The sequence below is a fragment of the Triticum dicoccoides genome, chromosome 6A (genome assembly GCF_002162155.2).
Source record: "Triticum dicoccoides isolate Atlit2015 ecotype Zavitan chromosome 6A, WEW_v2.0, whole genome shotgun sequence".
Lineage (NCBI taxonomy): Eukaryota > Viridiplantae > Streptophyta > Magnoliopsida > Poales > Poaceae > Triticum > Triticum dicoccoides.
The window spans coordinates 36,191,102-36,210,523 of NC_041390.1; the positions used below are offsets into that span (position 1 = coordinate 36,191,102).

Consider the following 19,422-nt stretch of genomic DNA (forward strand, 5'->3'; position numbering starts at 1 on the left):
ATTACGTCACCGCTTTCCGGAGATGTAAATTTGCATCTCCATACACTCGAGATGTAAAAATGGCAGCCGCGCGCCAACTGCCCAATTGCCTTCATTTGGCTTCCACCTCCCGCCGTCCGCGCGACCTTCGGTGGATACATTAAATAAATAAAAATGAAATATTTCCTTGGCCTGGGAGATAAATATAAGATCGCATGCAATTAGGAGATATGTTTTTCCTAAAAAAGAAAAATAACATAAGTATGTATAGGGAACCAAGCATTTACATATCTCTACTCCTAAAGTTGGACTTGATAGTCTCGCCTCACCTCCTACCAAACCCTCGTCAAACTCTATATTATGCCCACGAGCATGCCTCACCTCCTACCAAACCCTCGTCAAACTCTATATTATGCCCACGAGCATATTACAGGTGACATTTTGCTCAACCGTGGCCAATTTTGACCGGCCCATTTGACATATGCATTAACTCATGCAAATCGGCACTTTCTCAAAACAAAGTCTTGAAATGACTCATTCAAATCAAATCGCTACTTACCAAAACGTCAAATATAATAAAAACTGGCCAGCCCATTTGACGCGTGCGCGTGTTTTTATTTTCCCGTTTTTTCTATGTTTCATTTTTTAGTTTACTTTTTTTCTGTTCCATTTATGTGCTCGACATGGTGAGTTTGTAGAAAAAGTTGGTCTGTCCATTTTTCTGTTTCATTTTTTGTGCTCGACAATTGCGCTATAATTATCTGTGTGCTATACAAATGAACATTTCATCTTGAATAAAAAATGTATCAAAATGGTCTGTAAGACATGCAACATTTCGTTGCCGTGTATCTGTATATCTCTCTTGGTTTAATAATGTATCATATTGAATAAAAAATGTATCAAAATGGTGTGTAAGACATGCAATATTTCGTTGCCAAGTATCAGTACTCCCTTTCGATAATATATAAATCTATCATACACGTACTCCTGGCCAACCTTCAGTGAATACATTAAATAAATAAAAATGAAATATTTCCTTGGCCTAGGAGAGAAATATAAGATTGCATTCAATCAGAAGATATGATTTTCATATGAAAGACATAACATAAGTACATACAGGGAACCAAGCATTCCCATATCTCTACTCCTAAAAGGGGACTTGGTAGTCTCGCCTCACCTCCCACCAACACCTCGTCTAACTCTATATTATGCCACGAGCGTCTTACAGGTGACATTTCGCTCGACAGCAGCCAATTTTGGTGGGCTCATTTGACGCATGCATTAACTCAAGCAAATCGGCACTTTCCCAAAACAAAGTCTGCCATTAACTCGTTCAAATCAAATCGCTACTTACCAACACATCAATTATAATAAAAACGGCCAGCCCATTTGACGGGTGCGCGTGCTTTTGTTTTTTCTATTTTTTAGATGTTTCGTTTTTTGGTTTTGATATTCACTGAACCTCGATGGCGAGATCCGATCTGTTATTGCGGTCCGATCTTTCACGGTACTCCACCTTCAGAGCAGTAATCTCTCGCCCGCGCACGCGATGTACACGAAGTAGAGGGTTTGAACCTTGCGGCTCAACACGAGAGAAACAATCTGGACGACAGCACCTCACGCGCAAAACAATTTCCTCACAGAAATCGCAACAAAGAGGTTTTCTAAAGCTACCTCAAAAACTTGATACGGGTGTCTACCCCTAAAAACACATCTGTCTATTTCATATCAAAATATAACCTGCATTACATGGGACGCATAACTTGGCTTTATAGTAGTAGCCGGCCTAGAAACAAAGCTAAACTCACGTGGACTCTTACTTTTATCCTAACTAACAAAGAATTAACTAATTAAATATTCGCCAACCTGATAACAAACTAGACTCCTTATTTTGATCGTGGCGTCTCTTTCTCGTGCAATATGCGTGTAGGTGGACCCCACCCAACAGCCTTTAAACACAACAGATCCCATACATAACACGTGTAAGACTGATCCTTCTCTTTCCTTGGTAAAAATAGAAAGATAGATAACATCTTGATCTCCTTCCGTTCAAACCAATTCTCCTTCCTTTCATCCCAAAAAATATGTGCGTGCATTCCTTTGAAACAAAAAGAATGCTTGACTGATCTCCATGCTGCATTAGCACATAAATGAGGAGTATTATTTTTCCATACCGCATGTGAGGCCACGTCCTCATGCTGATTTGCATCTAGCAAGTCTCTTCCAGAATTTGCATGCGCCACGTCCTTTTCTTTTCTTTCTTTCATCCCAACAAGATCTCTGCCGATGCAATAATTAGCATACCTATTAGTTATGACCATATCATCCTCTCCCCTTTGAAGCAAAACCGTCCTCGGTTTCGGTTCGTTCTCTTCTGTAGTACTTTTATTTACAGACGGAACAATGTCCATAAAAATTTCAGCGGCTTCAACCTTCTTTGTGTTCACTTCTGATGCAGCTTGAGCAATATCTCGCTTTCGACGATCAGCCATATAGTTCTCTGATGTGTACGACTCAAGTGGTACGTATTGTCCGCCATGAACAAAAGAAAATTCACCAACCGAATGATATGTCAACTGCCTTTTATCTGTCCATGGTTTTCCTAGCAGTATCGAACATGTATGCATGTGCACAGGAAGCACATCACACATGACCCGATCACCATATCCGCATAGAGTAAACCGTACCTCGATTCGATGCATGATATTGACAAACCTGTCCTTCCACCAAAACTCGTAAGGTTCTGGATGTTCAATCAACAATAGGTTCAAAGCATCAACCATAGTCTTACTTACTAAATTCATACTCGAATAACTATTCATCAAAGTTGCACAACTCGCCGGCCCGACACGCACGCGCGTAAAGCATTGGTACCACGGCAAGGCACGCAATGGATCCTTTTCCACCGACATCATCATTTGCGAGCTACAATCTTTCCTCATGATAAAAAATTCAATAGAACTCGAAGAAAAATATTGTACCGTGAACAACCTTTGCTCTGAATACCAACTAATATTCACCGAACCTCGATGGCGAGATCCGATCTGTTATTGCGGCCCGATCTTTCACGGTACTCCACCTTCAGAGCAGTAATCTCTCGCCCGCGCACGCGATGTACACGAAGTAGAGGGTTTGAACCTTGCGGCTCAGCACGAGAGAAACAATCTGGACGACAGCACCTCACGCGCAAAACAATTTCCTCACAGAAATCGCAACAAAGAGGTTTTCTAAAGCTACCTCAAAAACTTGATACGGGTGTCTACCCCTAAAAACACATCTGTCTATTTCATATCAAAATATAACCTGCATTACATGGGACGCATAACTTGGCTTTATAGTAGTAGCCGGCCTAGAAACAAAGCTAAACTCACGTGGACTCTTACTTTTATCCTAACTAACAAAGAATTAACTAATTAAATATTCGCCAACCTGATAACAAACTAGACTCCTTATTTTGGTCGTGGCGTCTCTTTCTCGTGCAATATGTGTGTAGGTGGACCCCACCCAACAGCCTTTAAACACAACAGATCCCATACAGAACACGTGTAAGACTGATCCTTCTCTTTCCTTGGTAAAAATAGAAAGATAGATAACATCTTGATCTCCTTCCGTTCAAACCAATTCTCCTTCCTTTCATCCCAAAAAATATGTGCGTGCATTCCTTTGAAACAAAAAGAATGCTTGACTGATCTCCATGCTGCATTAGCACATAAATGAGGAGTATTATTTTTCCATACCGCATGTGAGGCCACGTCCTCATGCTGATTTGCATCTAGCAAGTCTCTTCCAGAATTTGCATGCGCCACGTCCTTTTCTTTTCTTTCTTTCATCCCAACAAGATCTCTGCCGATGCAATAATTAGCATACCTATTAGTTATGACCATATCAGGTTTACTTTCTATTGATGGATGGCAGGAACAACCCCAGCCGTGGTTTACAAGGCTTCCAACGCGATCGCTAGGATTCAGTTTGTAACACGGGGTAGAGAGAGAGATTGTTATAGGAAGGATAAAGAGATAGAGGTGAATTGAGATTACATGCACAAACATCTCTATGTCTAACACCCTCCCTTAATCTTAACTATCCTAAATTAAGATTGTTCTTGAATGCTTCAAATGGCTTGATTGGCAATGCTTTGGTGAAGCCATAGGCAACTTAACCTTCGGAAGGGATGAATCATATTTTCAACTTCTTCTCTGCAACTCTTTCTCGTACAAAGTGGAAATCTATTTTAATGTATTTTGTTCTAGCATGAAAAACATGGTTAGCTGATAGGTAGGTAGCACCTAAATAATCACACCATAGACATGAGGTGCGTTGTTGCTTTATTCCCAATTCTTCAAGCAAAGACTCCAACCAAATGATCTCAGCACTGGCATTAGACAGTGATTTATATTCAGCTTATGTCTTGACATTGTTCCTTGTTTCCTGGCACTCCAAGAAATAAGATTGGAGCCAAAAAGATTGCAAAACCTCTAGTTGATTTTCTATCATCATTACAGCCTGCCCAATCAATATCAGAGAAAGCACTGAAAAGTGTAGAGTTAGAGCGTATGAATTGAAGTCCCAAACCTACAGTGTACAGGAAGCACTTGTTTGGTCCTCGAACTCCCCATCTTGTTGTATGCATCGTGTAGACGAACCAAAAATTAAGTCCTGGAGCAATCTCTAAACCAGAACACATGGCCCATAGGTGGAACTTGAAACAAGAAATTCAGACATCAAATTGGGAAATTTCATTGAACTACACAACATATGGCTAACAAGCGTGGAAGTAGTGAGAACAGTAACAACCGTGGGGAGGATGTTGACCCCTTCTAGCTTGTTGCATCAATTTCACCAGTCACATACGGTTGGACGTCGGCGATACTTGATAGGATGGTTCAAGCCGTTGAAGCGATGCTTGATAGGATGTTTCAAGCCACTGAGGAAGCGAACCATGGTTTGCTTCTCTTATTTTTTTCATGTGCTACCATTGTTTGCTCGCTGGATTATTCTATGTTGGCTCTTATCATCGCGGACTCCATCTCCTTTTAGTATTTCCCACGGTATGAGTCCCTTGTTGTAGCCCTTGAAGCTTCTTGTACAAGTGCCTTTGTGAAATTCTTGGGGACAAATATTGAGTGCATGGCTTTCTTCATCTCTTCCCATGTAGCTATGGGTGGCTCTTCACGATCTTTGTGTTGATCTTGAACTTGTTTCCCACAAAATGTAGAGAAGCCATAGCGATCTTCTTGGGCTCGGTGAAGTTATGGGCTCAAAAAATCTTGTCAACCATGAGTGCCAATTAACTTTATGGGAGTTGGTTTATTTAACGGTCCTCATTTGCAGGATCAAAAAACTCCTAAACCTATGTCGGCAACATCATCATCAAGTAATGTGTGGTGAGCCTTTAGTGAGCCGAACCGCAAAATTTATATATAAAATATCTTACGTTTGATCCTGGACTATCTTTCACAATGGAGATATAATGTAAATGGCTTTGGCATCACCAATTAACTTGTTGTTACTCACATAGAGAAATGTGTGATCATAATCACAGTGAGTGGTTTGGAGATGTTGTCTACCACTCTTAACTCCACGAAAAATATTCTTTCGACATACAACCTGCTCGGTAGCCTCTTAACATGCCACAAATAGTTTGTATCAGTGATGATGCCATGGTTGTCATTTAGGAGCTTTTCCATGATAAACCTCCTTGTGTGAGGGTGCGGATGTAACACGGCATGGAATTCTTAATATTCGCATACCACACCAAAACAAAGTTTGTCTGACCCACAGTTATGAGGTTATCAAACTCATTTTAAATGAGCATGTAATAATCATAGCCTTTCATATATTGCAAAGCTTGATAACGACTTTTCAGTTGTCCAGTTCTGGATTAAACACAATTTTGCCGAGTATGCCATTATAAATAAGCGGGCGTGTTCATACTTAATACATAAGGTGCTTCTGACAGTTGAAACATAAGGAACCAACATTATCCGATTAGTTCAAAATTAGTTCCTTAGACACTAAAATGTTCATTTTTATCGCGCTTGACTTTAATAGCACATACTACTAGCGGATAACGTATTTATTTCATACTTTGTCCATGTATGTCATCATAATATGAATTTTACTCCTTTTGGACCTATGTTTGGATGAATCTCCATGCAATTAGTGCACAAGATAACACAAAGATCATTCGTGTCATTATTGAAAGATAGAAAACATTTGGTTTAGCTAGTGAGCTTTTCATCTACATGGGGTAGAGAACTTACTCCCCCAGACTGAAAGTAACATTGTCTCAATGCTTGTATTAGCTCATAACATAAATTCTCCAGACTACATGCCTTATCTTCCTTTTCCTTTCATGACAAAGCCTTCTGGCTGAGCCACGTAAACATTCATAATTTGAGTCAACATAAAAACAAGTCATCGTAATAACACAAACATCTTGAAAATTCCTTAATCCCGGCAAGAGGAAAGGTGTCAGAAGACAAATCCGTTCTCTCTTTATTACAAGATTTTTGGTTACAATCCTTTTAACCTTTCAGGATTTCTCTCACAGTCATGTTTGGATTTGTAAAGCCATTTATAGCCTACAATATTTAACTCGTCCAGAAAATTGTAATAGCTTGTACCCTTCACCCTACATAGCAACAAGCCACTAAGAAGAATGTTCACCCACATTATTTATCATAGGGAAGTGATGAGGTTCGACCCTAGGTGTTGCATTAGTTATTTCATAATCCTCAATCCACCTAATGCACATGAATAAAGATCTCATGGATAGTCAGTTTCTCCTCGAGATTTGTGTTCCTAGGCACCAAGTTCCCGGTAATTACTTTACTCTTATAGAACATATATCATGCTTTAGAGTCTAATGTCTTAAAAAGTATACATTTCAGTTTTGATCTGCACCACTGTAGGGCACAAGACGAAAAAGAACTTAATGAAGTGTGGCACATAATTACAAACAACGTTGGTTAGAAATATAATCATAAGCCACAACTTAATTACATCAATATCATAACTCATAAGCGACATTAGATTCACAAACTTGCCACTTTATCATTAATGTGTGCTTCATATTATTCATAAGGGGGTAAATAGATATAAACATGATAAAAGGAGTTGCAACATTGTTGTGATTTTCATTCATTCTTCTAAATAAACTTGTTGCATCTCAATCGGAGAATTATCATAGTCTGTGTTATGGTTTGAGTAAGAGAGGTGAGTGTGATACCTCTTCTTAAATGAGACATTCATTCTCCCTCTCAAAATGTGGTCTAGGGAGTAAGTAGATGTAAACATGATAAAAGGAGTTACAACATTGGTGTGATTTTCATTCATTCTTCTAAATAAACTTGTTGCATCTTAATCAGAGAATTATCATAGTCTGTGTTATGGTTTGAGTAAGAGAGGTGAGTGTGATACCTCATCTTAAATGAGACATCCATTCTCCCTCTAAAATGTGGTCTAATAGAAAAGGTTGCACTTTTGACGACGTCTCATTATTTTACACTTCTCTTACATCTTAATTGTACCATAACACACATAATGATTATAAAATGAAAACATAAGTTGTCTGGCCACTTGGCAAGAATAACGCCGGCTAATTGGAGTTGACCTGACCATACATTTAAAATCATACATAATCATGTGATCTATTACGTACAGAGAAAAAAAATCAAGTTTCTCCAATAACTAGGAGCATAAACAAACATCATCATTAAGATGGAGAATTAAGACATCTCCAAACGCTAGTGGAATAAACTAAATAGTCTTTTCTTTAACCTCCTTTGAATTAGTAATGTGCATGTTGACACACAACTTATGCGACCACTCCCAATGGTTTCCTTAACATCATGATTAACATCCTTTAGCATTAGCGGCAGAAACGTTGAGAGATTCCTTACATGAGACAATGATCTCTAATTCTTCATGTGGGGAAAGTTGTCTAAATAAGGTCCGTGCATGCCAAAACCAAAGTTTAGCATAATTCTTAATGTTCATTGTTAAAAGGGGGGGGGGGTGAGGAAACGTTATGAACATCGTAACAAAACATCGAGCATGAATTAACCATGCAACGAGATGAATTAAAGATATGCTTAATTATTATTCGAACATGTATCACCGTTGGGCAAAAATGAAAAGGATCTTATTTTTTCATACATGGCACATGAAAAATAATTAATGTTAGTCGAAGTATCATCGTATGCCATAAAAACTTTGTCATTAAATCTCTAATCAAAACTTCTCGTTGGTTCCATTCTGAGATCACATAATGATCAGGAAGAACTTCGGCTAAATTAATAGCCAACATTAAAATGAATCGACAACATAATCTAATCATGGTTGCCATCAGACACAATGATACCTTTTGTCACAAAAGCTGACAATGATAACAATATTAAACATAAGTGTCAAAACTATCATTAAAATTCTCAATGATATATTATGAAAATGACATTGGAATTAACATAAAAATATAGATGTCATTGCCACCGGGTAAACATTAAACTCGACATTCATAGTGAAATGGCATTAATATTTTCGTAGGATATCATAAGGTTTCCCAAATATTAAATCCGGCCATCAAATTACATCAGGATTCACCAAATAACAATATGGCGACAACATGTACTTTAGAACAATTCTCTAAACAAAATTCATTTGCTATGGAAATTGTGGTCATAATTCATTAACATAATTTTGGACCGTCGTGAATATTTTGTGGTGCATATCTATACGTAATAATAAAGTGATAAAAAAAGGTTTCACACAGGGGAATCCCTGCCGGGGCCGGCCCATGCAGCAGGAACCATCTATACTACACTCTCCGTGCTGAGAAAAGAAACAGAGCACCTCTTTAGGCCGGCTCATGTCCGGGCAGCCTGGTTTTTAAATTTTGTTTTTTATTTTGCGTTTTTATTATCTGTCTTCGTTTTTTCTACTTTCCATAATTTTAAAATTCAAAAATCTCCGAAAAATAAAAAAATGGGAATTTTGAAATAAATTGTTTAATAATCCATAAACATATGTGGATTCAGAAAATGTACGAGATTTTTAGAAAATGTTTGGGATTTTAATGTTCACATACTCGAAATTTTGAAAACAAATGTTCAGCAAATAAAAAATGTTCATAATGTTTTCTGAAAATTCATGTATTAAAAATGTTAATGAAACTGAACAAAATTTCGCAAATTCAAAAATTGTTTATGAATTGAAAATATCCTAAAAAATAAAAACTATTGTGACTTACAAAATAGTTTATTGAATCATAAAATGTTCGCTGATTCAAAATATGATCATGCATTTCAAAACATGTTCGTTAAATCAAAAAAATGTTCATGAGTTTCAAAAACTGTTTGATCAAAAAAATATTGGTCGATTCTAGAAATGTTCGCCTATCCAGGAAATATATTTTAAAAATTTCACAATTTTTAAAAAATGTTTGGAAATAGTATAAATTTTTCATGAGTTCAAAAAATGTTCATGATTTTAGAAAATATTTGAAAATCTGCAAAAATATTTCAGATATGTTCACAAGTTTAAAAATATGTTCATGATTTTCAAACATTGTTGACGATTTCATGAAAATGAGAGTGATAGTGTATCTCGGTGATGCAGCAAAATTTTGTCATGGACATTGGAGATTATGAATTTTTTTTGTCCTGTTGAAACGCACGGGCCGTTTGCTGGTCATAATAAAATGACACAAAATTCACTAACCAAAACTTTAGTTTTGCCCAATAGACATATTGCCCCAACATTATTATGACACAAGTGCGGTGCGGAAAACCTAACCATGTGACCATCAACATTTGGCCTCGGCTCATTAGAAATGATCATATCTTTAAGAAGTACCTTAAGGATGAACTCATCATAAACCCCACACTCAAACAAAATTTTCGAATCGAATATTTAGAATATTGGTGGATTTGAGTGGACAGTGCCCCCCCCCCTCCCCCAGTAGCGAAAATCATATGCAATCCCGTTCAAACTGCTCAAACCCCCAGTAGGGTATGCTTTGTTCAGTCCTCGAAGCCTAGAAGTAGATTCGATGCCCAATTCGAGTGTGCGAATGGTATAATTGATGCGTAAATCGACCATCGGGATAGAGGGCTTACTGCCATTGACAGACGCGTGCCTGAGGGGTGATGAGGACGTTGCTCGACGTCGGTGCTTGGCGTCCAGATCTTGGCTCTGATGCTCGCCGTCCAGATCTTGTGCGTGTGCCATCGATGAGAGAGTGGAGAGAGGGAAGAGTGAGCGGTGAGAGAGTGGTCAGAGTATTTATGGCACCACTTCGGGAAATTACACGCCATCTTCCCCGCGTCCACACACGCGCAACCGCCTCGAGTTGCATCACTCAGGTCTGGCTCTGAAAAAAGGAGTGATTCGAGCGTTCTTCTAGATCCAAACCCAGAGATACTTTAAGGTTCGTGTGCAACAAAATTCTGATGCAACTCAGACAACCTGATGGGCCAAAATTGCATCCAGCGGCCCTCCTGAGCCTAGTGCAGTCTACCAAATGCATTCAATGTGATACACCGTGTTGGACAATGATGGTGATGATACCATGCATAGGTTGGAGTAGTTATATTTACTCTCGTATTGGTTGTTGCATGCTTCCTAGGAACTGTTTAGGAGATTTTTGAATGCCTTGGAGTTGGACTCTTCTTGCACTTTGTTTTCGCATTCGACTTGATCTTGTAGTACCGTTCCCACCTGATAGTGTAGTGTTTCGAAATTCCTCTTTGATATGCCTTTCAGAATTCTTGTTCTGGCCTTGGATCTTGAAGATGCTTAATCGACTAGTGTATCTGTATAAATGCTCAATGCCTCAAAAATCTGAAATTGCTGCGCAGTATTGTGTTATAGTTATTTTATGGATGGCAGTGGGGCACCATGGTGCTCGCGCACGGGTAGAGCTCGTGCCCGTGAGGTAAAAAAATTGCCTTTCCAGGCAGAAAATTCTGCCATGCCCGCCGCGTACGGGTAAAATTTGCCGCAGGCATACCTGCCTTTGTTGTATCAATCAGCAAACAGTTTTAAATAAAATTCACTACTCACCAACAAAATCAACATCAATTATAGGCAAGGGGATCCTTTATCACCTTATTTGTTCCTTTTTGTGACTGAGGCACTCTCCTTGTTGTTAAAGGATGCTTGTGAGAAAGGTGCTCTTAAAGAGTTTAAGCTAAGCAGACAAGGTCCAGGTATTTCACATCTTTTGTTTGGGGATGATAGCCTCCTATTTTTCAAGGGGTCCATTGATCAAGCATTAACCATTAAAAATATTTTGTCGGTTTATGAGAAGGGAACTGGTCAGCTTCTGAGCCCAGATAAGTGCTCCATTAAATTTGGTAAAAAGTGCAGTATGGAGGATCAGGTGTCTATGATGGTTATTCTCAAAATTACCGTTGAATTTTTTGAGGATAAGTACCTTGGATTACCAGTGCCTGAGGGTAGAATGAAGGTTGAAAATTTTCAGGCGACCAAGGATAAGGCTTTAAAAAGAGCGTCAGATTGGATTGAAAAGTATGCTTCTAGTTGGTATAAAGGAATATCAAATTAAGGGTGTTCTACAAGCGCTCCCAATGTATGCCATGGGACTTTTTAAATTCCCAGTCTCATTATGCGAGGAACTTGCTCAGATTATAAGGAATTTCTAGTGAGGAGTCGAAGAGGATAGAAGGAAAACACATTGGCTAGCTTGGGATAAACTAACAAAACCAAAAAGTAAGGGCGGCATGGGATTCCGTGATCTAAGGTTATTTAATCAAGCTCTATTAGCTAAGCAAGGCTGGAGGTTATTAGTGTACCCGAACTCGTTGTGTGCTATGATTTTGAAGGCAAAATATTATCCCAATGGTCATATATTGGATACGGTTTTCCCGCAAGCCACGTCGGTGAATTGGAAGGGTATTATGCATGGATTGGAACTGTTAAAAAAAGGTCATATGGAGAGTGGTCGATGGCAACAATGTTAACATCTGGAGAGATAATTGGCTTCCAAGAAATTCGGGCCTAAAAGCTATAGCAAAATAGAAGCGTACTAGACTGAAATGGGTGTCGGAATTATTCATGAGCGGGACTAAAACATGGGAAGAAAATTTGATTAGGCAGCTATTTTTTCATCATGATGCTGAAGAGATCTTAAAGTTATGCATTCAGTCTGTGGGGAAGGGGGATCTTGTTGCTTGGCACTATGAGAAAAGTGGGATGTTCTCTGTTAAAAGTGCGTACAAGCTAGCGTTAAATCTCAAGGATTGCAGCGAGGAGATAAGAATTTCTAGCAATGCGGTTAATGAGGAAAGAAGAATGTGGGATGTTATTTGGAAGGCTAAAGTCCCGCAAAAAAATAGAATTTTTGCTTGGAGAGCTACCACCAACAGGTTGGTGGTACAGGTAAATAGGGTAACCCATCATCAAACGATCCTGGGTTTATGCACTATTTGTGGTGTTCAAGATGAGAGTATTTTCCATGCCCTTGTGACCTGTCCTGAAGGCGTGTGCTTTGCGTATCGCCTTGGGGGAAGTGTGGAATATTCCGGGTGAGGAGTTGTTCAAATTTAGGGGGCCGGACTGGCTCCTCATCCTGCTTGATCAACTGGGGTTGCTGGTTCGCGAGCAAGTTTTATTTATGTTATGGAGAGCTTGGCACCTGAGGAATGATCTGATTTTTGGAAAAGGGAAAGAATATGTGACCACCTCTGTTATCTTCATGGAAAACTATTGGAAAACATTCACGACTGCCTACAATTGTGTGCAAGTGGATTTAAGCAAAAAGGGTAAGGGGGTGCTTGGTGACGGGAAGTAGGTTAGTCCGCCAAAAATGAATCGTGCTCTTTGGAAGCCTCCGGATCCGGAGTATATTGAGGTAAATATTGATGCTAGCTTCGTGGAGAGTTTAGGATCAGCTAGCGTTGGGGTTATCATCAGGAATCATCTGGGAGAAGTCCTGGTTTCATCATGGGATTTTATTCATGTGTGCTCTGGTGTGGACTAAGCGAAACTTCATGCGTGTCTTGCCAGGATATACATTTGTATCACTCTTCTCAAACCAATTATTTTGAAAATTGACTGCTCTTTTGCTGCATCTTTTCTTGCAAAAAAAAAAAACTTTGACAGGTCTCCTCTGGTGGATCTAAAAAAGGAAGCAATCAGCGTTGCTAAGTTTATTAAGGATCTAAAGATTGTAAATTGACGGGCTAATATGACGGCGCATGAGATAGCTAAATTTAGAATGGTAAAAGCGCCCAACTCATAATTGATAAATTTGCGGGTTCAATTCCTGGAATACTGTTCCGCCCTGCGTGGCTAACTATGTAATAAACGATCATATGACTCTTGTTATTTGATCAATACGCGGGTGGAGTTTCCACAAAAGAAAAATCAATTACAGGATACACTGACAATAAAAAGATGAACAGCAGCAACATTTCACCAATCAGCACCAAACACATGTTTAACGCTTCACCAGTTAACACTAATAACTTGATAGTACACAAGTCACAACAAAACAAATAGTTCAACAAAAAAAATGTACTACTCCACTGAACTAACATGGGCACATACTGCACAAGTTCGACATCACAGGTAGCTCAAACACATTCTAGCTAGGGATATAACTCCAGCACTACGGCCTCGTCTGGTTTGGAGGATTTTTATAGGAAAAACATAGGAACAAGGATTCCAGAGAAAAATTTCCTATATATGCATTCGGTTTGTAGGAAATGCGTAAAGGAATTTCATAGGAATACTATTCATTTCCTATGCTTTTGGAGGAAACTACACATCCACTCAAAGCTTATTTTGTGCGTAGGAACGAGGCAAGTCAATTCCTTAGGGTGGCAAGTGCCATCCTATCAAATTCCTATACTACTCCAAACCAAATGAGCCCTACAAGTTCTACATCACGATAGAGGAACAAAACAACTCCCAACACTTGACCTTCTTCAGCCTGAATCCACCAAAACACTGAAGCCAACAAAATAAGATTTGGTTTGAGAATCCAGCAAACACTGAAGCCAACACAAACGGGATTTGGGGGCAGAAATTTACAAAACGAGGCAATGGGGATTTTTTTCGATGATCGAGGCAATGGGGATTGAAGAAAGCACTGGTAATATCTGACCGCACGCACGAACAAACATCGACAGAGCCACAGATTCCATACGAATTCAGGGGTAAAATGCTGCGATTTCCATTCCGTCGTACACCCAAACAACAAACAAGTCCAGCGCGAACAGCAGCGAGATGCAGCCATTACACCGAGGACATGAACACCACCACCAGACAACGCATAGCTACTAGCACTAATCCGGTGGTGCAAGACGGATCCTCCTGGCTTGGACCAGCGCGGCCTAGCCGCCGAATCCGTAGAGGGTGCGTCCCTGGCGCTTGAGGGCGTAGACGACGTCCATGGCGGTAACGGTCTTGCGGCGGGCGTGCTCGGTGTAGGTGACGGCGTCGCGGATGACGTTCTCCAGGAAGATCTTGAGCACGCCGCGGGTCTCCTCGTAGATCAGCCCCGAGATGCGCTTCACGCCGCCCCGCCGCGCCAGACGACGGATCGCCGGCTTGGTGATGCCCTGGATGTTGTCCCGGAGCACCTTCCGGTGGCGCTTGGCGCCGCCCTTGCCGAGCCCCTTCCCGCCCTTGCCGCGGCCGGACATCTTGGAGCTGACTGAGATGGAAATGGAGGAGGAGCTGTGGTGGCGGCGGCTGCTGGTGCTGAGACTGGAGGGAATGGAAGGGGGATTTAACAAGGGGGGAGGGTGCAGCCGGCCGTTGGATCTGTACGGGATTGGACGGCTAAGATGGTGATCCGGGAGAGAGGGGGCGCGGATCGCTGACGTGGTTCCTAGATTTCATCTTTGGCGAGGCGGGCTGCGGGTCAAAACATTTGGACTTTGCCGGTTCCAAAGCACCCTATGGATTCCACTAAACGGATGCATCAGTCAAAACATCGATTATCAACCTAATCATAAGTTTGGAAATTCCTCTATATGAAAGACACATGAAGTAATTTCCACATACTCAAAACATGGAACTATTAGAAATCTTCATCTTCAAAATACCCAAACTCATGAATCCATGCTCTAGTTGGAACGTGTTTGGCTCCTCTGCAATCCAAGTATTACTGCACAGGTGTTGTAAACATCCATATTGGCCGTTAGTTCCAATCCGACCGCTTTTATTTTCTCAATTAATCCTCTAAATAACAAAGCTTTTTGTATTTGAATAAGTACTTCCATTCACACCGCGTGCTGCACGCTAACTGGACTATAGAGCAAATAGATTGAGGGATGAGTAGACGACCTCACCGCCGACGAGGGTTCGGCTCTTCGGCCCAACCCACTCCCTCCCAGAGCGACGGTCCGGCGGCTGGAACTCCATGCCCGCGTGCTGCGCTGAGGCTGTGTCCTGAACTACCCATAATCCGTTGCACGTCGCCGTCCCCTTGGCTCTCCGGCTGATGTCGTGGACGGGGGTTCGGCTCCTCTACAACTACTTGGGCACTCTTAACCCTCCCCATGTTGCACCGCCCGACGTCCTAAACCTCGACGGAAGCACATCGCTGACGTGCACAACTCCTCAACGAGAAGCTTAAAGACCAAGAGGCCAAACATCGGTAGCTGCTTCACACGGAGAAGAAGTGGACAGAAAGACCGTCACATCCAGAAGCTGGAAGAGAGCCATCATACAATTCTTGCATATGTGAATAGCCATGCAACATGGAAAATTACTTAAATATTTCAAAAAAAAATTGATGGTCATGGCACTCATTGTTTTATTGTATGGATATTCGAATAATAAACAGATTAGGACAATTTGCTAGCTCCAAGTTAGAACAACAAAAGTCAGAAATGTCTTCGGTGCCACACCTTCCTTTCGAGGCATGCATCCAATGGTATGACATTATCAAAGATTCTTCTAAATTCATTTTTTTTATTTTTTATCTCGCAAATGTTGACCTGATCGATGCTTCGTTTTCACTGTGGCTTCCTTGAGGTCGTCAACATGTTACACAAAATGTTTTCTCCATCGGTACTTGGCATATTACAATCACTTACTTCTGGTACTTGACATATTACTAAAAGATCCATATACATTTGTGTAAACCTTGTTTTCATGGTACCTATGTGGGTTAATGTCACTCATATTTTGTCAGCACAACTGGGAACTCACTCTCTCACTTCTCACTACTTGGCTCCTCCTCGTCCCGAGCGCATGCTCACGTCTCGATGTCGTGCAATTGGTTATATATTACTCCCTCTGTGCTCTAATATAAGACCTTTTTAGTCATTTCAAAATATTGACTACATACATACTAAGGCCTCTTTTGGTTCATAGGATAGGATTACCGTAGGAATAGGAATTTTGTAGGAAATGATATGACATGTATCTCAAATCCTATGAGTATGAATAAGAAACGAGATGTCATTTGGTTGACAACAAAGGAATTTTTCCATTGAGTCTAGGCTCATTTTTATTTTCCTATGAAATGTGGAGGATAGGAACCAATCCTATGTAGGAATAGGAATCTATTCCTATGAACCAAAGGGCTCTAAAGGAAAAAAAATCCTATAAAAATCCTATACTCTAAAATTCTTATGAAATTCCTCCAAACCAAAGGAGGCCTAAAATGTGTGTAGATACATATGAATCAAGAAAAAGCTAAAAAATCTTATATTAGGGAACAGAGGAAGTAGTTTGCCTTTTGCCCTACCACCATCGTCATCATGACCCTCATTGTCGGCTAGGTGGTGCAAGGGGGACTCCTCCATCGCGTCCATGTGCTTGCTCGTCATCAGCGAGGACCTAGCCAGCGCAATGCCCCCACCGACTTTGATGATCCACACTAGCTTGCTTTCCACCGAGGCAGAGAATGAACCGTGGGGCGAGGCAACATGTAGAGTGATGTCTCCCGGTGGTAGCGGGGAGGGGAGTCTAGACGGTGGCAGTTGTGGTCAACGCGTGTATGGTCAGGTAGTGTGTCGAGGAGCACTTAGCACTAGCTTTGGCGACCATGTCTACCCCGTACCCCACCTCCATGCGACAACTCTCCTCCGCCACCCCGTCTCTCGAGTGGCTTTGACGAGACCAGATCTAGCGGTTCCCTTTTGACAAAGCCCCCTCGACGACGTATGGGGAAGCGACAGAGTTCGGGCGATGATGTGCTCCTGCTGCTGGTGGCATCCTTGCAGAAGCGCCATGGGCGCGATGGCCGGCTGGTGAGATCGAGCTCGTCGATCGTATAACGAAGCCTCGCGGCATGTCCGAGCTCCGCGTCATGATGTGCGGGGCTGGTTCGATGCTTCGATGTCGTCTGGCCCCGTCACTTGTGCCCCCCATGTGGTAGCCTAACGTACTGTGATTGAAAATTCATGAATCGGAGTTGCTATTACTGAGGTCATCGTGCACTTCTTCCTCTACATTTTATCTGATCAGATCCGCGGCAATGAATTGGTTGCATTTCCTTTCCGAAAAAAACCCCACTATATCCCTTTTCCTCTTTAAACGCACAGTAGTTTTGTTTAGTACTAGTCTGGTGCTATTTTTCTCGGTGTACAAGATATATAGACATATATGGAAATGATCTATCCTGTTTTATTTTCTTCATCTTACTATCTTAGGTTTGTTGCAAAGGAAATCCGTTCCTATGTTTATCCTATCTTTGACACCGTTATGTTCTTACGTAAAAATGAGGTTTAAGCATCTCAGTGTGACTCAAAACGGCATGAAAATTGTTGGGCTCAAAACAATAGCGAAATGGATATTCATTCTTCTCGATATTCATAATAATACGCAGTTAAGTAAACAAAAAACAAATCCACGGAGGTTATGGGCTCAAAAAAGAAAAGAAAATAAATGGAGGTTATGGGCTCAAAATAAACGGAGGATATCAGGGATGGTGCTCGGCTCAATAATAAAGAGAGCAAAAGAAAATAAAATAAACGGAGGTTATGGGCTCAAAAAAGAAAAGAAAAAGGAAACGGAGGTGCTCAACCGTTCTCGCGCCCATTTTTGCCAGGCCAGCGATCCAAGCGGAAGCACATCCGTCCGTCCACGCGAGCCAGCGCGGGACGCATCCTACGGTCCTACCACACGACCCCACCGATCCGGGCCACCACCCCCTCCTCCAATCAGCGCCCGCCTCTTCCACATTTATAAACCTCCTTCACACGTCTCGTTCCAAACCCACCACCTTCCACTACGCACGAAACGCAAACCACCACCAAAAGCCCCAACCACCGCCCCGCACCAGCGATGGCCCCCAAGGCGGCGGAGAAGAAGCCGGCGGAGAAGGAGCCCGCGGCAGAGAAGGTAGCCGAGAAGAAGCCCGCGGAGAAGGAGCCCGCGGCGGAGAAGGCGGCCGAGAAGAAGCCCGCGGAGAAGGAGCCCGCGACGGAGAAGGCGGCCGAGAAGCCCCCGGCAACTGCCGGGAAGAAGCCAGTGGCCGAGAAGCGTCTGCCGGCGGGCGAAACGTCCTACAAGGCGGGCGGCGGCAAGAAGCGGGACCAGAAGGAGGGCAAGAGGAGGAAGGAGACCTACAAGGTCCACATCTACAGGGTGCTCAAGGAGGTGCACGGCAAGGAGGTCGGCATCACCTCCAAGGCCATGGCCGCCATGAACTCCTTCGTCAACGACATGTTCGAGAGGCCCGCCGCCGAGGCCGGCAAGCTCGCCCGCTACAACAAGAAGTCCACCATCGGCCCCCGGGAGATCCGGACCTCCGTCCGCTTCCTCCTCCCCGGCAGTCTCTCCACGATTGCCTTCGAACATGGCGACGCTGCCGTCGACAATTTCAAAAATTACAAGGCATTTTATGTATCTTCGGAGGAAGAGTAGTTGTTGACTTTGGTTATCTGCATGTCGTTTAAGTACTAGTGCTGGATAGAAGTTGCTCAACGGTTGCTTGGCTCTACCATGGCACCAAGGCCGTCACCAAATCCACATCATCTTAGATCGTGTTCTTTGTAGAAATGTGTAGATGGTTCTGTTACTTTAGTGCTTGTTGACTCTGGTTATCTGCAAGTCGTTGAAGTACTAGTTACTGGTTGATGCAAGTTGCTAAATGATTGCTTGTCTCTCTTGTTGTAAGAAGTAAGAACTGAATTTGTGATGCTCTTGTAAACTGGAGACTTGGAAAGCGATGATTCATTTCTGCTGTGATATGCAATTGCTACTAGACTCTGCCGTACGATTTTGTTTCCCAGTAATGTGAGATGAGATTCTAGGTTGATGATCAGTAGGTTACGCTTCCGCATTATGTGCAGAACCAACCGACTCCATTGTTCAATCGTCCCATTTAATTGCCAATGCTTTGATGGCTCATTGGATGTAACTGAATTTTGTTCTGCTTTTGGCAAAATGAGATTTCAAAAGCGACGATACATTTCTGCTACTGATTTTGTCATGTGATTCGACGGTTACTAGGTG

General features: G+C 41.8%; 2 protein-coding genes across 2 annotated transcripts; one reads left to right on the forward strand and one right to left on the reverse strand.

Annotated features, from left to right (window-relative positions):
• Positions 1-14,194: 14,194 nt before the first annotated feature.
• Positions 14,195-14,698, reverse strand: LOC119314399 (histone H4). Its single transcript, XM_037589115.1, has one exon. The coding sequence runs from the start codon at positions 14,649-14,651 to the stop codon at positions 14,340-14,342; it is 312 nt and encodes a 103-aa protein (XP_037445012.1). The 5' UTR covers positions 14,652-14,698; the 3' UTR covers positions 14,195-14,339.
• A 3,515-nt stretch (positions 14,699-18,213) lies between these two features.
• Positions 18,214-19,044, forward strand: LOC119319532 (histone H2B.2-like). The gene has a single exon (XM_037594004.1). It carries the CDS (start codon positions 18,250-18,252, stop codon positions 18,829-18,831), a length of 582 nt encoding a protein of 193 aa, XP_037449901.1. The 5' UTR covers positions 18,214-18,249; the 3' UTR covers positions 18,832-19,044.
• Positions 19,045-19,422: the final 378 nt, after the last annotated feature.

Excerpts from the sequence above, each read along its gene's own strand:
- LOC119314399 (XM_037589115.1), bottom strand. The coding sequence starts at position 14,651 with ATGTCCGGCCGCGGCAAGGGCGGGAAGGGGCTCGGCAAGGGCGGCGCC.
- LOC119319532 (XM_037594004.1), top strand. The coding sequence starts at position 18,250 with ATGGCCCCCAAGGCGGCGGAGAAGAAGCCGGCGGAGAAGGAGCCCGCG.